The sequence below is a fragment of the Diadema antillarum genome, unplaced genomic scaffold (genome assembly GCF_040938485.1).
Source record: "Diadema antillarum isolate AM-2024a unplaced genomic scaffold, OU_Dant_1.0 seq00000821_RagTag, whole genome shotgun sequence".
In the NCBI taxonomy this organism is placed as follows: domain Eukaryota; kingdom Metazoa; phylum Echinodermata; class Echinoidea; order Diadematoida; family Diadematidae; genus Diadema; species Diadema antillarum.
The window spans coordinates 3,138,357-3,159,625 of NW_027271698.1; the positions used below are offsets into that span (position 1 = coordinate 3,138,357).

The window sequence follows — 21,269 nt, forward strand, 5'->3', positions numbered from 1 at the left end:
ATGGAATGGTACAGTCCTAGAACACTGTGACAACCCAGTGTATCTTGGCGTCACCCTTGATCGTTCCCTAACCTTCAAATCGCATGTCATGAAGTTGAAAGGGAAGGTGAGCGCCAGGAATACCCTACTTCGCAAGCTGAGCACATCATTGTGGGGAGCAAATCCAACAACCATCAGGTCAACAGCTTTGGCTCTCTGCTTCTCTGCTGCTGAGTATGCTTGCGCAGTGTGGGAGCGTTCAGCTCATGCGAAGAAGATCGACCCAGTGCTGAACACAAGCTGTCGCTGTATCACTGGCTGCATGAAGCCTACCAAGACTGACGACATCTACATTCTCTCCGGAATCGCCCCCCCCTGATGTAAGAAGGGCGGTTGCAAGCAAAAAGGAACGCCTCAGGCAGATGGAAGACGAAAGACATCCCCTTTTTGGCCATGCTGTGATACCACAACGCTTGAAATCACGCAGAAGCTTCCTGGCCACTGTCTCCCCCTTAGAAAGCAACGTATCAACAGAACGTATGAAACTGTGGGATGACAGATTAAGGGAATCTGGATACGACAATCACATGCAAATCAATCCAACCGAGTCACTCCCTGCAGGTTCCAAACAGTCATGGATCACCTGGCGTAGCTTGAACAGATTAAGATCGTGCATGGGGAAGTGCAAGGCAAACATGCTGAAGTGGGGGTACACTGATAGCTCTGCAGAGTGTGAGTGTGGGCAGGGCAGCCAGACTATGCCTCATCTTCTGAGCTGCAATGCAATGTTACAACCTTGTACCGAGAGGGACCTGGCAGTGGCGAATGACGTGGCTCTTGCATGCGCTAGACATTGGGAAATGGTTGTGTGATGCCACGAGATGATGATTACCACAACAGCTGCCATTCCAGCAAGAGTTGCTATCATAACAATATATATATATATATATATATATATATATATATATATATATATTTTTTTTTTTTTTTTTTTTTTTTTTTTTTTTAATTGAATGGGGCTCTGATCAGCGAGCCATGAACTCACAGCCATCTCCGCCACCTCGATGCGCCGGACGTTGGTGACAAACCCCAGCTCCTCCATCTCTTCCTTGCTCCTCTCCCTCATTGGATAGTTGCTGACCTCAAGGTTCAGGTGGAAGGCCTGGGGGAAATAAGGAACAATTATGAGGCACAGACTTTTAATGGTTGAAGACAATGGGGCTTGCTTTTCTTGATGGGTTATGGTATAATACATCAATCTTCCCAGCAACATTTATGGATGAAGAATCTACCCTAAAATATAAATAAAATCTTGAAGCAAAAGAAATTTGACCTGAACTTGAACTTCTGGTGATTTGCAAGGTAAGGTGAAAAGGACATTACAAAAAATTTCAAAAACAAACAACAAACAAACAAACAAACAAACAAACAAACAAAACAGCCCTAACCTTGCTCAAAATTGTTGCAGTGACAAAGATTGACAAACAAATGCAGTGTCAAATACCAAATATCATATATCACACAGAGCTCTGCGATTGCATGTATTTGGTGGCATTTTATTCCTGTGCTTTACAGAACGATCGAAGGGCATTAATCCCATCCCTTCACAATCTGTGCTTATATATCCATGAATAAAATAAAAATATTCACGCACCCGTACCTTATGGTGCAAACTTTTGTCTTCAGTCATTCACACACTGATACACTTTTGCATCCTAAAACATATGAAGAGTTTTATTGCAAAATGAGCTAAGCACCATCTTTAAACATTTCAAAGTAAGTCCATCATCAGATGGAGCAAAATTAAACATCTCCTGTAATACCTCACTTGTTATAAAATCCTTTATTTTTTTTGTTTTTTGTTTTTTTTGCAACAAAACTCTTGATATGTACAAACAAGGTGTATGTAAAGATGAATGTGTGCTCATCCCCTATGGATGAAGCAAACACTCTTCCTCCTTGGCTAGTAGGGAAATGAGGTCTTGCTTACCTTGATGCTACGTCCCTTGTTGATCATAGAGTCCCAGCATTCATTCTTGATGATCTCCCTCATGTACATTTTAGCCAGGTCTTCCATTTCCATCTCTTCGCGGATCTACACAGGGACATTAAAGAAATTTAGAAAATCAGTTCATTTGGTGGTGATACTGTATGCACTTTGCTTTATACAGCTCTGCGTATGATAACGATAGTGCTAATTCTAATGATGGTACAAATTAATGACAGCATATGATGATATTGATGATAATGACGATAGTAATAAGAATAACACAACAAAAACAACAATATGAAAAAAATCTTTAAAAATATTCTAAAATAACAAAAGTTTCGTCCAAGTGTCTGTGTTGAATTGACACATGTAGTCCCACACATATTGACATACCTGTTGTACTTCAGCCTCTCCCTCAGCCTGTAGTCGCTGCTGTTCCTCTGTGTCAAGGTTGAATTCATGATGTCCGAGCTTTTCAATGTCTGGTAGGGTTTCATTCAGTTTCATCATGTCTTGGATCTGAGGAACAAGAGCAGTAAGACTTGCCCGATTGCAGATTACTTCAGTTGCTTCAATTCTACAATTTTTCTCTGAGCATTAATTAGAATGAGTGCAAGTAATACATCATTTACTAGCTGCTCATTGGTAAAGTTGCCTTTAATGAATATGAACAACACTAAAAGGCCCGAATTCATGAAGGTGGTACAAATGAAACCATGGTCTAAACCATGGACAAAAACCATGGAGCGCCAAGTGTCGCATGGAATATTTCGTTACGAAATGGGTCATTTCGTCGACAAAATGACTGTTTCGTTAACGAAATTATCATTTCATTTAGTTGTTTTTGTTTATTTAGTTACAAAATGTTGTCATTTCGTTACAAAATAATCATTTCATCAACGAAATGACTGATTTTGAAACAAAATATTCCATGCGACACTTGGCGCTCCATGGTTTTTGTCCATGGTTTAAACCATGGTTTCATTTGTACCACCTTTGTGAATTCGGGCCAATGTGTTCAATATATTGGGTTTCTAGCTATTTATTGACTATCACTATCTGCTTGTGTGTTACAGAATATCAACAGCATTGAAGGTAGTTTTAAAACTGCTTTTGGAAAAATTGTTAATACTGACCTGATACTGATACCTAGAACTTGGCACAGAGCATGTCTAAGCAAAGGAAAAGCTGAAATATGGGTATACCTAATTTTACAAACTCTATGCTTTGTCAGAATAAAATGTAACTTATCATAGTCACTGAATGAAGCCATTGGTATCCAAATGACTAAAAGAAGAGAAGTTAGAGGGAAAGAAATCTGCTTTGGTCACAATGTGATTACTACAGTTTCTTTCTTCTGAACAGGGCCATCATAGTGTCATGATGAGAAACTACATGTACATCATAGTCATAGAATTTTGGTAGCAGTGAACTCACCGTCCTTCTCAGATCACGAATCTCTCCCCTAAGCTCCATCTTGACATCGGCGTACTGTTTGTCTTCCTCGTGCAAGGCCTGAGAGTAGACACAGTATCACGGATAATGATCACTGTAGCATGGTGTACTCTAAGACAGGTTCAAGACTGTACAGTCATGAATGGCGAATGCATGATCATGTCTCATGACCGTGCATTTAGTTCATCCAACATGCACTCAGTGTAAACGCTGCACAGCATACAATATGTTGTAGACATAATGATTCACAAAGAGTATCTTTTCCATAGTAGTAAAACTTTGCTTCATTTGAACATCACAGAAGAGAATGGTAGATTTATATGCTTGTTATGTGATTAGAATATTGAATACATTTCTGAGGAAAGTTTTTCAATTACATTAATCTTTTTAAAAGCAAATTGTGCTCACAGATAAAAACAGAATACTGTAACACCAGAAATTTTCTCATGCATAAGATTTTTGCAAATTTTGTGAGCCAAGATTCGCAAAATTAAAATGCACACAAAAGTTCTTGTCTACACTATATCAATTGAATGACAGTGGCAATTTGCAAAAACTTCATGCCTCAGAAAAGACCATCGGTCCAATTTGTTTCTTGCTGCAAATATTTCTGGTTCTGCAGTAACCAGAAGATTGATGACAGTAACCAGAAGGGCGATGACTACAGAAGAACTGGCTGATTTCTCATCATAGCGTGATGATGGTGACGGATATCTACTACGGCTTTCTCACCTCTAATTCCTTGACATCCATCCAGGCAGGGTCACCGGTAAGGGTGGGTGTCGGGGTCACATAGATCTGATCACTTTCTATAGCTTTCTCAACAGTCAGTGCCTGAAAATATAAGGCAGTCATACTTCAGAGTAACTTCGAAGGAAAGGAAACAAGATTTGATACCAAATGTCATCATTCCAAACTGGTTTCTTGAAAAAGAAATCAATTTATCATTAACTCTGAGGCATCCATCATAAACCAGTAAAAGAGAATTTCCCATCTCTTTTTCATTAATATAATAAAGAGACTTTGCAAAGATGTACAAACTCTGAAATCATTGACAAAAAAAAAATGTTACCTAGTGTAGACCCTGATTGATAGTTTTATTCACACAAACAAAAGCAAAAAATTGAGATGAAAAGATCTTTACTATTTAAAGCTATCACATATTATCTTTACATATGCAAGAATGATTAAGACAGTATGGGGAATTGTACTTTGCACAATTTGTACTTTCATCACAGATGATCTGATTCTGGACTGCCATCATCTACTTAGATTTGGCGGTCTCGGCATCAAATTAACCCGTTGGGGACGGTTTGATTTTGCTTCAATACGCATTTTCCATAGACACCTGCCCAAGTATACTCGGGACTCGTCCTCAACAGGTTAAGGTCAGATGAACAAAACAAAAACATCCAAACACAATCAGACTAAAAATATATCCAAAGAACGTACCTCATTTGAAGTAGAGAGGAGTTCATGAGAGGCGGAACGGGAGCCACCGAGGGAGTGAGGGCTCCACTCCTTCATGGCAGAGAGCACCTCGTCCTCTCGTTTCCTGATGGCCTGCAGCATGGACTTGTGTGAGCGGGCAGCCTCGATGGATGAATTGGCCTTGGTCTTTCCCATCGAATTGAAACTATAAGGGAAGATAAAAGATAACATGGTGGTGAGCAACTATTTCCTTAATTGTCAGCAAAGATTGATATCTGTTCAATATCTATTTCGAAGAATACAAAAATAAGCTAAGTCGGGTCATTTACTGTGCTTGCCAAATGCTTCACAAAAATATTTTCTACGACTCACAATCAATCGACTGGTGGAGAATTTTCTCCAATGTTCTCGTGAAACTTTAGACATAATCAAAGAAGAGAACATTGGCAAGAATTCATACAGACAGTCCTTTAGTATCTAATTAATGGATTATGCAAAGTTCATCTGGGTAGATGTGCATGAAAAATTGCGTCCACCAACAGACATCCAATAAAGAGTGTGTGCTGACATGCACACATAAAAGTATGCCTATTTCATGTTTAGTTTAGTCCAGGGAGTAAAGTTAAACAATGGATTTGACTTAAACTGACTTTGGGTCATCTAGTTTAGTATAACGGAGGAGTACAAGATAGTGAAGGAAACTCATCACTTTGGAAATATTGTAATGTGTGAGAAGAAGAAAAACTAAACTCATTTACTTTTTAGTTCTCATGCTTGTTGTTGTCTATCAAAGTATGATAATTTCTATCCAAATACAAAGACAGATGAAGAGGATAAGTTTTAGTATATAAAGTCATGTATGGAAAGCGTTAGCTGGACAGAATTTCGAAAGGGAGCAGGAATAATCTTCAGATGGTACAGCAGGGGTCAGAGTGTGGGGACAGAAGTGAAATGGTCTATAGATTGAGTAAAGCTGTGATGATTGTGAAGAAGGTATCAAAGAGAAGATGGGGGAAGACCATCAATATAAATTACTGGATATAGCAAAAGCGTCCTCATCATGAAACCAGCAACAGTGTCTAAAAGTTCTCCGAAAACAACAACAAACAAACAAAGTGCCCATTCACTCATACAACGTACGTTATATTCAGCTTGCATATGTGGATGTGTCATTTGTGGGCTATGAAAATTATAGGTATGCTCATTTCCGCACACATACAGTATATCCACATGAACAAATAAAGGGATTACTTTCAACTTCGTCTGGTGGTTTCAAAACCATGTATGCAGCTAGTTAGGTAAAGCATGCTTTATCCAGTGCGTATATCAATGGGGAGGACTCACTTCCAGGTGTAGCAGGCGACAGTGCCATCCTGTGCCCCGACTGTGAGGACCTGGGTGCCATCCTGAGTCAGACACACCCTGTGGACACCCCCCGTCTGGAAGCTGTGGCAGTGCATGGTTAGGGGCTGCTCCAGGTCGTCCGTGCTGCGGATGGTCATCATGCCGTCCGGGGTGCCAGTCACCAGCCAGCGCCGGTGGTAGGACAGGAGAAGGGTACCCCCAGCAAGCTCGCCGAGTGGTATGTCCTCTTCACAGTGCAGCTGACAGGCTTGCTGATTGTTCTTGAGTAGATACAGAAAACAGAGATAAGCGACTGGTGAGAAAGAAGACATATTTAGTAGTCCTCTGGAGGGAGCTTCCGGGAATGACTGTTAAAAAAAAAAAAATGTGGCTCATCACGATAGAAATCATCTTTGTTGCTTTATCGTGCAGCTTCGACCAGAAAGAGCAGGATTTGGCTATTGTATTGTTATTCCTACTCGTCAGACTAGTCAGATATTGCCGACAGTGAATACTGACACTCTTGAGCATGTTATCTTGTGAAACACCTGTCAGCAAAGATGCAGGGGTGATATTTGACACCCATTCGGCTCCACTTACCTGCTTTGGAGGTTCTTTGGGCAGTGTCATCTTCTGGAGGTGCTTGTTGATAGCTAGAGTGTAGACATCACCATCCAAGCCCACGGCAGCACACAGGGCTTCCGTGGGCAGGGTCAGAACCATCTTACGGACAATGTCCTCTTTGAGGTCACACTTAGGACTGGCCAGTACGTTGGACAGATCTACGGGCGACACCAAAGACAGATAACACATTCAGCAAGTTTAGAATATTAGCTCAGGCTTGTTTTGTGCATTTCCTACCATAATGCACATGGAGCTTGGATGGTTCATGACTTTATTGATCTGACTTTAAATTCTTAAACAAAGGATCAAGTTTTGAAATCACTGATTAGATATCAACCCGGACACTTCTGCATATGAACTTGATTCTAAACCCTGATTCCATCACTTCCAATTTCAGTTGGTGGGAGCCAGGCTAATTCCTCACCTTCAGCCAAATTCCCAGGAACATCGAAGGCTACCAGCTTATCTGCACCAGGACTCTCTGAAGGGTCAGTGTTGACCGTCACCACCACTCGGGCTGGACCATGCTTGCCCTCCACATTGCAGGAGATGCTCAGAACAGGACCAGACACAGCTGGAAACAAACAGATATAGAGCACAACACAATTAGTGCTACCTTCATATGTTGATTACTAACATCTAAAGAGTAATCAATATATCATATTGAAGACAAGGTTTGATGTGTGGTCTTGAAATACTCTATTGACATGAAATAAGTGACTACCGGTTCATCTAGCAATGTAGGCTTTGTGCAACTCTAATTAATGGTTACAGGTTTACGATCAACAGCAAGATGAAATACCCTATTGCTTAATTGTGTGAACTACTTCTCTAAAGAGACAACTAAGTTAGTTCATCACTATACTCTAACAAAACTTGAAATATGTTTGTTCTTTTTAGCTTACGGGTCTGTGCCAGGGTCTTGAAGTCGGTGGAAGGCCGCGAATCGCTGATGATGACGTGCCCGTCTTCCCCTGCCGAGAAGAGGAAGCGTCCCTCGGTGTCATAGGTCAGGTGGTTGACTGGCATGCGGTGGGCGTGGCTCTTCTTGACCAGCCGTGGCTGCTCTAAGCGGGAGGCATCCACGTAGCAAATGTGGCCGGACAATGTCCCGACTGCGATCGTACTGGAGGAGGGGCTGGCAGCGATGCAGGATGCCTGAAAAGAATAAGAAAAGCATAACAGTCTCAATCTCCACATCACAGGGTGTGTCTACCACTGTCTTTGCTCTGTAGCAAGGGGGCAGCAGACAATGACTGAAGCAAATTGATTTTGTTGATTTCACAACAACAATTTACTAAAATTTTACTCGCTCAAATGAATATACTCGACATAATGCTAGATGTTATTAGTTTCATTTTTTTTTTCACATATATGCTGTTGACTTCAGAACAATTGCTGTGACAGAAATTACTTTCTTTCATATCATTTTGCATGGGTTGCAAAGCATGTGTAAAATGTCACATAGATGTACCGCCCTGAAAAACGCTATGTGCATGGTGCTGACTCTGCATCCAATTCCCAACCTCTATTCTAACTCTAATTGATCTCAATATCCAGTCCACCTGAATTTCATTCACCAAAGAGCACAGCATTAGCATTACAAGGATCATGCATACTTGTACTTCATAAGTAAAAACATGCAATATGTATAATTTGGTTGTGGAAAACAAAAAGAAAGTTGACAGTCTTCAAGCACTTTGACACAGAGATTAAGAAATAGAAATAATTGCACAAGTAATCATTGGGGATATTTTGAAATCTATTGATTGTGAGACTGTAATGTTTCCTTCATGCCTTTTTCAAGGGTATGTAACCATGGCAACATGACATAAGTGCAGGAGGTCATCACATTCTGTATGCAATGCTACCACAGAAGAATGGCATGTGCTTCAGATCAGAAATCCGTGTGCATTTTAACCCCTAATTCCACAACCTATTGCATGTAGGTGAAAGGAGACCTCTCAGTCACGGCGGGTATTCTGAAATGTATCACAGTGAGGCTGTATAATTTCTTTCATGAACCTTTCTAGGGTATGTAACCATGGCAACATGACACAAGTGCAGGAGGTCATCACATTCTGTATGCAATGCTACCACAAAAACATGGCAAGTGCTTCAGATCACAAACCAGAGTGCATTTTATCCCATAATTCCAGAATCCATGGCATGCATGTGAAAGGACAATTCTCTGTGTATGTGTACAAAGGGTACTCATTCAATCCTGTACTCAATTCAGACAAAGTGTTTGGGCATCACACTCAATAACATTCACTTCAAGACACCATTCATGAAACTCATAGGCTATCCCCTAGAAATCAAATACAAACAACAAAATGCATGTTTAACAACACAGTATTTGGCAAGTGCCCACATGCACCATGTACTGTAAAAGTGGATATTTTCGTGTGAGCATTTTTTTATCTTTTATTTTTTTTGCGCTCGACCGGATAAGATGAGTTTTGCATGTTTTTAATTCTCATCAATCAAGACATGAACTAATGGAACATACAGCAAGCAAAAATATTTGCATGCTCTTATTTTTGTGTTAGTTTCTGGGTGCACAAAATGTGCAACAATTTCAACACCTCGAAAATTACCACTTCTAGAGTAATTACTCCAGTCTCACATGACTGTGGTCCTGTACAGTGCAAGTGTATCTCCACTTCTGTTTTGACTGCTCATGGGTTGCACTTGCATTTTCCTAAACAGACCCGTTAGCTTTGATGTCAACTAGCCCCTGTAAATTTTTTAGCAAGCCTCCCTCAATAAACACACTAATTACAAAGTAATTACAGATCTACCACCCCATATTCTTCGTATATTTTCCTGTGGCACAGTGTTCAATGTTTGGTAGACCACAAAGTGAGGTGCATCTTTGAAATTTGAATGCATTTTCCTGCTGCATAATTTCTAGCTTTCTGATATCCAGATTACTTTAACAAACAAAAAAAATCTTACAAAACGGTAAATTATTAGTGATAAGATTGTTTCACTATGCATACATAATTTCTTTATCAAACACTCCATCAAACCAATGTGTAATGACCTCCAACTAAATCAGACTAAATTCCAAGGATTCGTGGCTCGCAGGCCATGGTTTTGCCTGCCCACTGGATTGTGAAGAGAATGAGATAGAGGGCCCAAATTCTTTACATATACCAGGAATGTTGTGCAAAGTGACAGAATCCCTAAAGCCTGTGCATCAACACCACCAACAATCTGCAGCTTCAATGACAGTTATGTGAAAAGATACCTGTCACCACTTTCAAATCTTCCTGGCATCTTACCTCTATCTTCTGTCCTTTCTTCTTATGCTATTCCACAGAACACACATTTCCAAATGAAACCAATGACATAATAGAATGAAATTATTTGTTTGACATGCACTGAAGAAGAAGAAAAAAATTCCCAGGACTCATGTATTTGGATTGAAGTATCTCCTATAAAGAGGCTAAAGAGTCTTAAATACTTACAATTAAGGTAAAACTTACAAGTTGAATACTTCAATGAATCCACAAAATATCTAGATATTACATCTATTGAGTAATCTTAATCGTCTCCAGATTGAAAGACTAGATGAATATACTCCTTGTGATGAAGCAGGTTTCAATCTCCATCTTGAAATAGACTATTTGCTTTTGTTTGATCCCACATCTAACAAGTATCAGACACTCAAACAACCTGAAGTTAATAGACAATTTATATAAACAACAAATTTGCATGAATTTTCAATATCTTAGAACAGAGTGATATATTTTTTTTGGCAGGAACTTTTGGGGGAAAAAGCCCACATAAATCAAAACTGAGTTTAGAAAAAAAAAATCCCATATGTAGAATGGTTTTATGAGTTAGGCAGCTGCATAGTGATAGAGAAGTGACTTACCGGTGTGCCAATGGACATGCTTCCAACCAACTGATTATCCTGTAGACTCCAAATTTGAACTTCTCCATTCTCCCTCACCGTCTGTAACCAAAATCAACCACAGAAAAAAACAAACAAACAAACAACAACAATTGTCAAAGTCTCCACTACATTTTCCAATGACATGGTGATTTGTAATAATACATTTAGAGGAAAAAAACAAACACCCAAGCATCTACTGTAAAGCGAGGAAGATTCACATGTATTCTAATTTCGAGAATTTCACGAGAGCTAAGATTTGCAACATTAAAATGCATGTGAAAGTTCTTGTCTACACTATATGTATTGAATGTTAGAGGCCGCAAACATATCAAGGCGCAAAAAAGGCCGTTAGCTCCAATTTGCGAAAATTTTATGCCACAAAAATATTGTGTTTCACAGTACAGAGACATCAGTAAGACAGCAACAGCAATGGCTACACAGAGAATCTTGAAATCACAGTACGTTTTCACAATTACATTTTCTTTCTGGTTTTTATCACTAATGTGGTATCTGCAATATGTGTTCACACACACTTTCAGCAGCAATGAACAACTTAGATTCAGCTCACACATGAATGACAGACTACAACATAAATATGTGTTTGATACTCACAACACAGTGTGTAGTGCCAGGTGCCATTATCGCTATTCCAAGGAAGTTTCCATGATGCATATCCACTAGTGGTTGTGGAGTATCTTGGTTGAGGTGGTCATAGGTGTACACAGAACCCTGTGAAAAAAATCAAAGAAGATGGATATGATATTAAAAACTGTTTTTACAGTACAGGCGATTGTAATTGCAACAGTGTACTGGCAATTATCTTGTATATATTTTCTGCTGTACATAAAAATGTTCTTCTACATAATATGATTTTAACTATACACACAATGCTATAAACTATTTCTCCTGCTACCTGACATTCTAATGTAATCCCACTTTTCTTGAAGGTGGTCTAAAAATTTGAAATAACATGTCATCAAAGGGGATAGTGATGCTTTGAGAAAATAGTTATTGACAGTAGCACACCATAATGATGTGTTATTGATGCAGTATCAAGGCAGCATTTCATTTTTGCTATCGAAACCAAACCACACTATTTTGTCTCTCTGAAGCTGCTGACATTGTCATCAATTATTAACAAAATCATATCTGGGGTATTTTGCAGCATTTCTGAGACCAGAATACATCCATTGACCTTTGAAACCAAAATACTCAAGTCCACAGTACCCACGTATTTTATCCATTTGCTCACTGATTCTCTTGAGTATACAAGAGGACAAAGATGGGTGAAAGAAGTACAGTAGTTATGTTTCCGAGTGTGTAATAGTAGCTGTCAACTAACATTGCCTATGACTAGTTGCAGGATCCCTTTATCTATAATCCGAGGAGAATTATTTATGTTCTGTGCCATCTACCAAAGGGCTGACGTCCCATTCATAAGGAGTTATATAATTCGATCACTCAGTACAAAGAATAAAACGAAACAAGTAAGAAATAAAAGGCAGATAAAGATAAACATGATGGTCATAAAAGTGCCCCAATTTTACAGAGAAGTATATGAGACTGTTTTTCATTGATGATTCAAACTTTGATGACACCTAGTTGGGGGACCTGGGCTCCATTTCAAGAAAGTTGTCAGCCCTAACAAGTTGTCAGTCTCTAACAAGCTCAGTAAAGTCCTTGGTTTTGATTGGCTGAGAAGCTCCGGTCACTGATTGTTACTATTGCAATTGTCAGAGACTGACAACTTTCATGAAACAGTGCCCAGAAGGCATGAGTACCAGGAAGGGGGCTCACCTTGGAGCTCCCAATGGCAAGTTTAGAGTAGGTGGTTGACCAGCCAAGCGAGGTGATCGGGGAGCCCACATTGAAGCTGTCCCGGATCTGGACAACATTCTTGGTGATGTCCAGGCAGCGGAGTATCCCGTCCTCCCCACCACAGAACAGACCGTCCCGGTGCAGGGCAAGGGCCGACATGCTCCCCTCAGTCACCACAGAGCCGGGATTCACAGAGGGGCTCCTGACTTCTCCATCTGTAAATTAAAAGGAAAGCATATAGAGAACAAAAGTGTGATATCATTGCCATTCATCAGCATGGACACTCATTCTAAACAACCTCATCTGGCCAAAATAACTATCAAAAACTGTCACAGTGAGTACTGACAATCTTATTTGCCTACATGTTTGCTATTGTCTACACCTTAATATTCAGTATCAACAAAGTACATCCTTTCTCATACAACACTTTTTGTTGGGGGGGGGGGGGCATTGGAAAGCAATCTCCACAATTTCTCATTTCTAGTTTATCTGGGCATTAGTTACTAGTAGATATATTTCGTATTTCACTATCATATGGTAGAATGGTGCATCACTACTTCCAAAGTATTTCAACTGCAGTCTAAATTCAGTGATTTCTAATGCTAAACTTGATGTCTCGTCCACCTACAGTGGAATACGAGGGACTGTGCAAGTCCAGCTACTTGCATGTACCTTCAGGCATTGAGGGCAGCACACTGCCTGAGGTGGTCAGCATGGAGATCTCTCGCTTGATGCCAGTGGGGCGGACGACGGTCTTGATGTGGTTGATCTCAGTGTCCACCTTGAGGAGCTGTCCCTGCTGGCAGCCACAGAACAGGTCTCCGGTGGGCGTCCAGCAGTGTGATGCTGGCACAACCTGGGGGAAGGGGGGGGAAGATGTAACAGGCCCATGCTTGTTAAGGCACTATACCATACAGAATTTTAGAATGTCACAGCTACGACTTAATAACAGTGGGGAAATAGTGGGGGAAAAACATCAACTGACATTACTTTCTCTCTGACTCTCCCTAGATTCAGCTCACTGCTTTCTCTTCTTTTGGGTTTGTTTGGGTTTTTTTTGTCTGTTTGTTTTTTGCTCCACACACGTAAACACTGCGGATAAACATTCTGTAAGAGCCGTTCTTTTAATAGTATCCCTGCCAAGGAGGTTATTTTTTGCCAGCAATGGTTTGCTTGTCTGTTTGCACAATAACTCAAAAATTTGAGAAGAGAATTGGATGAAATTTACAAGAAAAGTTGCTAATGACACAAGAAATAGATGATTACATATTAATTGGTAGTGATCTGGATAACCGTCTAGATCCAGAAATCTTTTTGAATATTTTGAAGGATTCTTTATCAAGGGCTCCACACTAACTTTTTTTTTGGTGGCCCGATGGGGCATTTTTGGTGGCCCCGGGCCACCGTTAGTGTCGAGCCCTGCTTTATCAATGGTAAATAGGACCAACAAACAAGGGAATTCAAGCTGCATGCAGGAAGCTAAGGTAGAGACACTGGAAGGATTCTTATCATTGGGAAATAGGGCCGAATTCAGCATAATATGAATATGGGTGGAAATGAACTGCTTGGCAAAGGTCTGCCGAACTTAAGTGCTTTTCTTATTTGATTATGGTTCTTTCACTCCAAGAAACTTTTGAAACAGTGATTTGAGGAGATGCTGCTCACCTTCTTGTTGTTCTCGTCAAACCTGCCCGCATCAAAGTCCTCGGCCAGGTCACCAACCAAACCAGCCACAGCAGCATCATCCAGCTCAACGTCATAAGGAATGGCTGAGTAGTGAGAGGCTGCCCTGCTCGGCAGGCGGGGGTGGGGTGTCGTAGCGTCTGGCCCATTCTCATATGGCAGGGTGAATGAACTGTGAAAACAAAATTATGACGGTGACAACGACACTATGTTAGTGGCTCATCATGGGCCATTATTTCCCTTCCATGTAAGCCACATAGGTCAAGGCATTCTAACATTCCACTGTATCTTTTAAACACATGCATACAAACATGTTACATATATCCAAAACCATAATCAGTAAAGATCTAAAATTTGTATTGTGCATCTATCATCTGCTTGGCAATGAGGGTGGAAAAGCTCATTCTACAGTACGAGATAAGCCAATTTCAAGGGTACTTTTAGATAGATTAGTGCAAAGCATCACCTACCTGGTATAGACAAGGTTCAGTGACATCAAATTGAGCCAGTTCTACCTAATTCACAAGGGAGAATCCCCAGTTACATTAACCAAGCTTCAATCCAGAAATTCTATCCGCTCAAGTCGGCGTTTTACACCAGATGCCTATAATATAATTGAGTCCAGAACTGACAGGCACTTGTACTCTTTTCTGCCCAGAACCATACGGGACTGGAATGACCTTCCCTTTGCTATTACATCAATGTCATCTCTAGACAAATTCAAAGCCGCTTTAAATAAGTTTTAAGTCATATCTGCACCCGACCACAGCGTCATGGAAAATCCGTTCTGTTGCTGTGTATCCGTGATGATGAAATGACGCGTTGCCTGAGGGGCACAATCAAATCGTCTGTATCAAGCACATAGCTCTAGTGCACAGAATGTGTACGGCATAAGTGCCTGCCTGGCTATCCTGATAAAATCGCACATGATGATGGGACGTGGGATGTCATGCTGGTGATCTTGCCCACGTGTGTAGCCCCCCCCCCACACACCCACACGGTTTTGCCCCTCAGCATGGCTTGACATCACTGGAACCTCATCTATACTTCCATCCTCTACTGGAGTAAATAGATACCTTGAAGTCAAGTGATACAACTTGTCCGCCTGCTCCACAGTCCACACAGTGAGCTGCTTGGGGCCGATCACACACATCTTGTGCCAGTCAGTGGGGTTGAAGGAAACCTGGGCTGCCGGCACACCATCCATACTCTCTGTGCACAGAAGAGCTCCAGTCTCCCAATTCCTATATCACAATCAACAGCATACAGTGACAATGATGTCGACAATGATGATGACGATGATAATACTAATAAACAAATTCTCACCAAGCTTACAGTATGCCAGTACAAGGGTACCATGGTGTTATTTAAATGAAGTAAAATGTACAGTACTCAAAGACACAGAGAAAGCAGAGCCGTACATTATGTCATCAACACAGGAGCAATGGATCTAAATTGTGGGTAATTTCATCTGTTCATTCAAAACAGTAGTACATAAAATGGATATAATACTTTAAACCCCTCTCAGTTTGAAAATAGCAAGCTCTAGACCTGCGACGTGAATGCTGAAATGATGCCTCCTCCTAGGTCAAAGCAAGTAGCTGTCTCGCGCATGTGCAGAACACCAATTTTACCAAAGTGTTGTCTTTAGCATTCATGTTGCAGATCTATAGCTCACTAATAAACCAATAGACAAAAACTGCATGACCAAACTTATCGTCAAAACATTCTTCAAATCCTCTCAGGATTAATATTTCAAATTGCTCTTAACACTGCATGATATGGAAAGAAACCAACTGCAGATTGTGTTGCTAGACAGTTGTGTTTTGGTTTGTTTGATTTGCTTTCTTTTAGGGGGGTCTATTTTTGTGATGAATTTGTGTTTCAAATACATCTTGCCTCAATAAAAAGGCCCAAGCCCATAATGCTGAGAAATTAAAATGAAATTTGAATTTGCTTGGCACATGAGGCTCACTGACCTACACACTCAGGCAGTTATCTAGGAAATAGAACACCCTGATCTCAGTAGTATCCCCTATCATCATGCTAATGCAGTGCTCAGTCTTTCTTCACTGAAACATGCCACTGTCTTCTTCTCTCATTTCAAGAGCAGAAAAACCTTGCCAAAGGTATGATGTGCTACATGAACACAGCCCTAGTTTATCAGTCCTATATTTTGCAATATTCATTCCTCATCATAGCTAAACATAATGATAGTGTTGTGTTGCTTGAACCACAAATAGTGTTTGCATGAAAAACTGATATGGTACAGGTGTGGATAAAAGTAGGAAGTGATTCAAAGTATCTTACCACAGATAGACAGAGAACTCTGGAATGCCAGAACAGCTGACCATGTATGGGTGGGTGTAGGAGAGTGCCAATGCAGAATACTCCAATTTTGCACCACCTTTACAAACAAATAAACACAAAACAATAAAAACATACAAGCATCTGAAGAAAAAAAAAAGTCTCAGTAACCAATATGTGATGGCATTGATACACTATCATAGAACATTAAAATGTCATAATTGCCTCTACAACACAATGGAAAGCAATATCAGACATGAGTTAAGCATTGCTTGCCACTTTGACAATTCTGTGCTTGCAGTAACTGATCTTAGCACCTGTAATAAAGTTGTTACATAAAACTTCAAAGCCAAAGAAAATATGAGGTCAATAGTAAGCAATCAAGTTGCTTTGAACTTGGCTTACACTGTAGATAATAGCAATGAAGTGAAAATTATTTAGAATGGTTCAGAATATACATACCTTGGCATTCTGCTCTCTTAGCCAAACTCGGGTAGGAGTATACAAAAATCCTGGGATTCAAGCACAGCTCTGAGAAGGCAAAGAGATGCTGGGAACCACTCACAGCGAGGACACCAATGCCTTCACCGGGAGAGGGGAAGACAACTTCTCGCTTGTTGGTGGTGTCAATGAACTTGATGTTGTTTCCACACCCATGGCAAAGTGTGCTCTTGTTGATGAAGCTGGCTGATGAGCCATTGTACCCCTGGGTCCATCTGTAGTACATGAAGCATGGATATGATAGGTTAACAATTGTGTCAGCATCTAAAGTAAACAAAAATTAATCAAAATGAATGTGCATGCACACATCAAGAATATTCTACATTATATGACATGTTCACAAAAATTTACATCTAAAGAATTGACAACTTACAAATTGACATTGTGTACTAGAGTTACACTCTAGACCATAACTTAAAATTTTTATTATTCTTATATGTTTTGCAAACATTTCTGTGTTAGGGTGCTAATGTACTTTCACACCTCCTCATCAATGGACCTACAAACATGCATGAACTTACTTTAAAAATCCAACAACCACAAATATAGTCCAGTATTAATGGAATTTTTGCTGTTTAGACACTTTACACTTGTCATAATACAATGATCAAAGCTAGTTCGTTCTGCGATATCTGCGTTGCACAGGAGCAGACAGCGCAGCATGGTACATGGTATAAAAAACATGTTCACAGCGAGCGCAGTGATTGATCTGAATGTAGCAATCTTGAGGTAGCAATTACAGCAAGTTCTTCTTTGGTATCTTTAAAAAAATCTGTTTTCCGCCTTTCCCTTAGCATGTACCGAGTCTTGCGGTAGCGACTGATTGAGGTTTGTGGTTGTTGTTCATGTTATGTGTGTGTGTGTGTGTGTGTGTGTGTGAGGGTGTGTGTGTGTGAATGAAAGAAAATTGTGAAAGATGTGGTTATGGTTACGACAAGGGTGAAAGTACACACAGAGAAAGGATATGAAAAGGGGGGAAGGAATTGAATGAAAAGATACTGAAAAGGTAAAAAAATAAAACAAAGGTTTACAAAATAGAAAGTTCACTTCAAATAAAAACAAAAGATAATGGAAGAAAGAAAAGAAACTGGCATATAATAAAGAAAGCAAGTGAGTGATGGATATGTTTGAAAAGAAAAACAGAAAGCAAAGAAGGAATAAAGATTGAAAACAAAAAAGCACAGTTAGCACAATTAGAAATATAGAAACTTGTATAGAACAGGATGAATCAAAATTGGATGTGCTGAACATATTTAGTACTGCAGTCTGTGCCGATTGCTTTTCAAATCAAAAGAAATAGCATCGCTTTTCAATTGCAGCATTTAAAGCAATCAAGATTTTCTGATACTTGTTAAAGTGTTAAAACTTAATTTCTACATAGACTATGCTATTCGACTTTGTTTGGAAACTCAGACTTCAGAATCAGACGCTGATTTATGATAACTGATATTTTAATTTAGGTTAGCTGTTAGGCTCCCTAAAATGAATGATTAGTGACATGTCTCACTCGTTAAACTAGACCGATTGGCAATGGCAATTGGTCTAACTAGATCTAGCTAGTTAGGGTGACTTTCTGTGCATGTTTCAAAATTATTTGACGAGGAGGTTCCAATGTACACTTCACTTTACACTAGCTTTAGCGCCAAATCGATGATGATGCCGTAGATGTGACTTGCTTCGCCTACTGAAATTGCTACAGACAACTGCTGCTGCACAGTACACAATCATAATTCTAGTCACCATCCCAATCAATAACACCACACAGGCACACTGCTGGGCTGGGGCTGGGCACGTAGGCATACTAGTAATGCGTGCGTGCGTGGTGATACATAGGAAACTAGGATGAAGAGCGATCTACACACTACAACTTACAAGTTCACAACTATCATGAAAAGTGACGATACACAACCCCAATGAGTTGTACTTACGTTAAATCCAGTGATCCAATTGAGTCCATGGTTTTTTTTATTAATGATTCTAAAGGTCAAATGCGACTGTAGACATATTACACACTGAGAAATTAAAAGGTTTTCTCTTCAAAATAATGTACAATTGTCCAGGATGGGCTTCTCGTTGCTAGGAATACGTCGGGCTAAAGGTCACGCACGCGCGCGCACGGAGCGTACGGACGTACGGACGTACCCAGCGTGCGGCGTTACGTACGCTTTACGATGCCACTTGCGCTTGTGGGATCGAGAAGGGGACTGCCGCCGCACCCCCTTGCCCAAGGTTATCCCAGGGAGGTGTTTCCTCTCACCTCCCTGGTTATCCCAAAAATGGACCGTGGCAAAGATAGAAGAAAAAATAAAATAATGTTATGTAGGGCCTAAATTGTGTGAATAAAAGATTAATTTTAACGTATGAAAAAACTAATTTACCCATCTATTTTCCGTTTTGCCAGTGACTCATGAATCTCAGTTTCCAATAAAAGAAAAACGTGTCAGTATCATTCAGAGTTGCTTAATTTGTCTTTTGAAAGGCAAAGACCTGCTCGTCCTGTAATTTCATTTTCATCAAATGATGTCGTACACTTTAATAACATATACCTGTTTTGGCTGTTAGATTCAAACAATATTTACTCAGTTATACTTTGTTCGGGGTACATTAAAATTTACGAAAAAAGAACTTAATGAAGAAAATCAATCGACCAATCAAACAAGCAATCAATAAATCATAAGTCAATCAATCAATCAATTTAAATTGTTCAGATAATGAGATAAGATTGGGATTACAGCTTTAATCATAACTTTGGTTTGCAATCACGATTTCACTCGACTATGCACAGGGCTGGTGAGTGCATGAGTTTGCTCTCTTCTCGCCAGCTCGTAACAAACAAAAACCTAGTCACATTCATGCGCAACTTGTTGCTGTGGAATAACCGCCGCCTGAGGTAGGGTACATCCCTCCTCACCACCCATTTAAAGAAAATGCATCACCCCGTTCCCCCCCCCCCCGGCCCCCGTCAAAAAGGGGGTAGGAAAGACAGGGGTGAAAGAAATTAAAGATGAAGAACAAACAAAAACAAAATTATAAAAGAAAGCCCCCCAAAAAATGTTCATATTCATCTGTTAATTCACTTATTTGTCCATCTTGAGTGAATGGTGGGAATAACACTCATCTGGAGGGAGGGGGAGACTTCTGGGGGCTGTAGTCCCGCCCCCACTTCCTTATAGAAAAAAAAAAGAAAAATAGTGGGGAAAAATACTCGAGGATTCAAATCCTAAGGACAACAAAGCCATGACTGCTTGAGGCCTGTTCTTTGGTTCTTAGAGAATCTTTCCGTATAGAAGAAGGGTTAAGTCGGCTCTGATCCCACTGGCCTACAGCCCCCCCCCTCCCCCTCCCCCTCCCCTCCCCCTCCCCCCCCCCCCCAAAAAAAAAAATATATATATATATATCCCTCCCTCTCTCGGCTATAAGATAAAAGAGCTAGAAAAATGTGTTCTGACTGCTTTGATTTATAAAATTCGAAAAAAGAATGATATATGTACGTATTTTTGTAGGGTCTATGTTTTATCAAAATTAATTCAATTGGACAAGATTTCGTTTTCACCCCATCTGAGCTGCACAGTGCCAGAGCACCGGAGATGTGGACAAAACTGATTCAGATAAGTAATTAGAAACCATATACACAGCACAATTCTAAGAGGAATTTAAAGTTTATGTGAAGAAAATTATCAAAATGGCAGAGATATTCAAAATCAAGTGGATCTGATAAAAGGATAGGCCCTACTAGTATATATCACACACATCGTTTTTTTTTTTAATTCTCGGTCATTTCGAAAACAATTTTCACCAAATAAACTTTGAACTCCTCTTAGCGTTGTACCGCATGCTCTTTGATATTTAATATTTAATATTTGGTTTCTAATTATATCGCCAAAAGTCAAAATCTGAATCACCATCTCAACAATTATACCATCTTGATAGGCCGTAAGCTTTTTGCATTTCATGTCCACTCCTTGATATCAACAGAGCACCAAGGCTAGGCCTACCGGTGATGTGTTTCATTGACTGTGTAATTAAAAAAGAAAGAAAGAAAAAGAACTGCAAACTATCTAAGGGAGTCCAGTAAAATGTAAGATGCCTTTTTCGAATCCCCGACGGATTGACATGACTGTGATAATTCCAAGGACTTTCTTTGTTTCAATGTCTGATAAAGGTTTAGATTCAAATCTCATCTCAGCTGTTGAGAATTCACGCACTGACGAGAATCGCTCAGGGATATCG

At 40.0% G+C, this 21,269-nt stretch overlaps 1 protein-coding gene across 1 annotated transcript in view; it reads right to left on the reverse strand.

The window, feature by feature from the left end:
• The window catches only part of LOC139739888 (cilia- and flagella-associated protein 43-like), a 44,246-nt gene extending 25,140 nt beyond the window's left edge, over nucleotides 1-19,106 (reverse strand). The window contains exons 1-19 of the mRNA XM_071650489.1: nucleotides 18,968-19,106; nucleotides 17,001-17,254; nucleotides 16,542-16,638; nucleotides 15,308-15,475; nucleotides 14,214-14,403; nucleotides 13,221-13,404; nucleotides 12,528-12,763; nucleotides 11,343-11,459; nucleotides 10,710-10,790; nucleotides 7,729-7,981; nucleotides 7,248-7,397; nucleotides 6,800-6,981; nucleotides 6,200-6,480; nucleotides 4,877-5,060; nucleotides 4,157-4,258; nucleotides 3,407-3,484; nucleotides 2,363-2,488; nucleotides 1,970-2,074; nucleotides 1,025-1,141 (exon numbers count right to left, since the gene is read on the reverse strand). Of these exons, the coding sequence (XP_071506590.1) occupies nucleotides 1,025-1,141; nucleotides 1,970-2,074; nucleotides 2,363-2,488; nucleotides 3,407-3,484; nucleotides 4,157-4,258; nucleotides 4,877-5,060; nucleotides 6,200-6,480; nucleotides 6,800-6,981; nucleotides 7,248-7,397; nucleotides 7,729-7,981; nucleotides 10,710-10,790; nucleotides 11,343-11,459; nucleotides 12,528-12,763; nucleotides 13,221-13,404; nucleotides 14,214-14,403; nucleotides 15,308-15,475; nucleotides 16,542-16,638; nucleotides 17,001-17,254; nucleotides 18,968-18,996 (2,934 nt within the window). The 5' untranslated portion in view covers nucleotides 18,997-19,106. The remainder of the gene's footprint in view (nucleotides 1-1,024; nucleotides 1,142-1,969; nucleotides 2,075-2,362; nucleotides 2,489-3,406; nucleotides 3,485-4,156; nucleotides 4,259-4,876; nucleotides 5,061-6,199; nucleotides 6,481-6,799; nucleotides 6,982-7,247; nucleotides 7,398-7,728; nucleotides 7,982-10,709; nucleotides 10,791-11,342; nucleotides 11,460-12,527; nucleotides 12,764-13,220; nucleotides 13,405-14,213; nucleotides 14,404-15,307; nucleotides 15,476-16,541; nucleotides 16,639-17,000; nucleotides 17,255-18,967) is intronic.
• Between the last annotated feature and the right edge of the window lie 2,163 nt (nucleotides 19,107-21,269).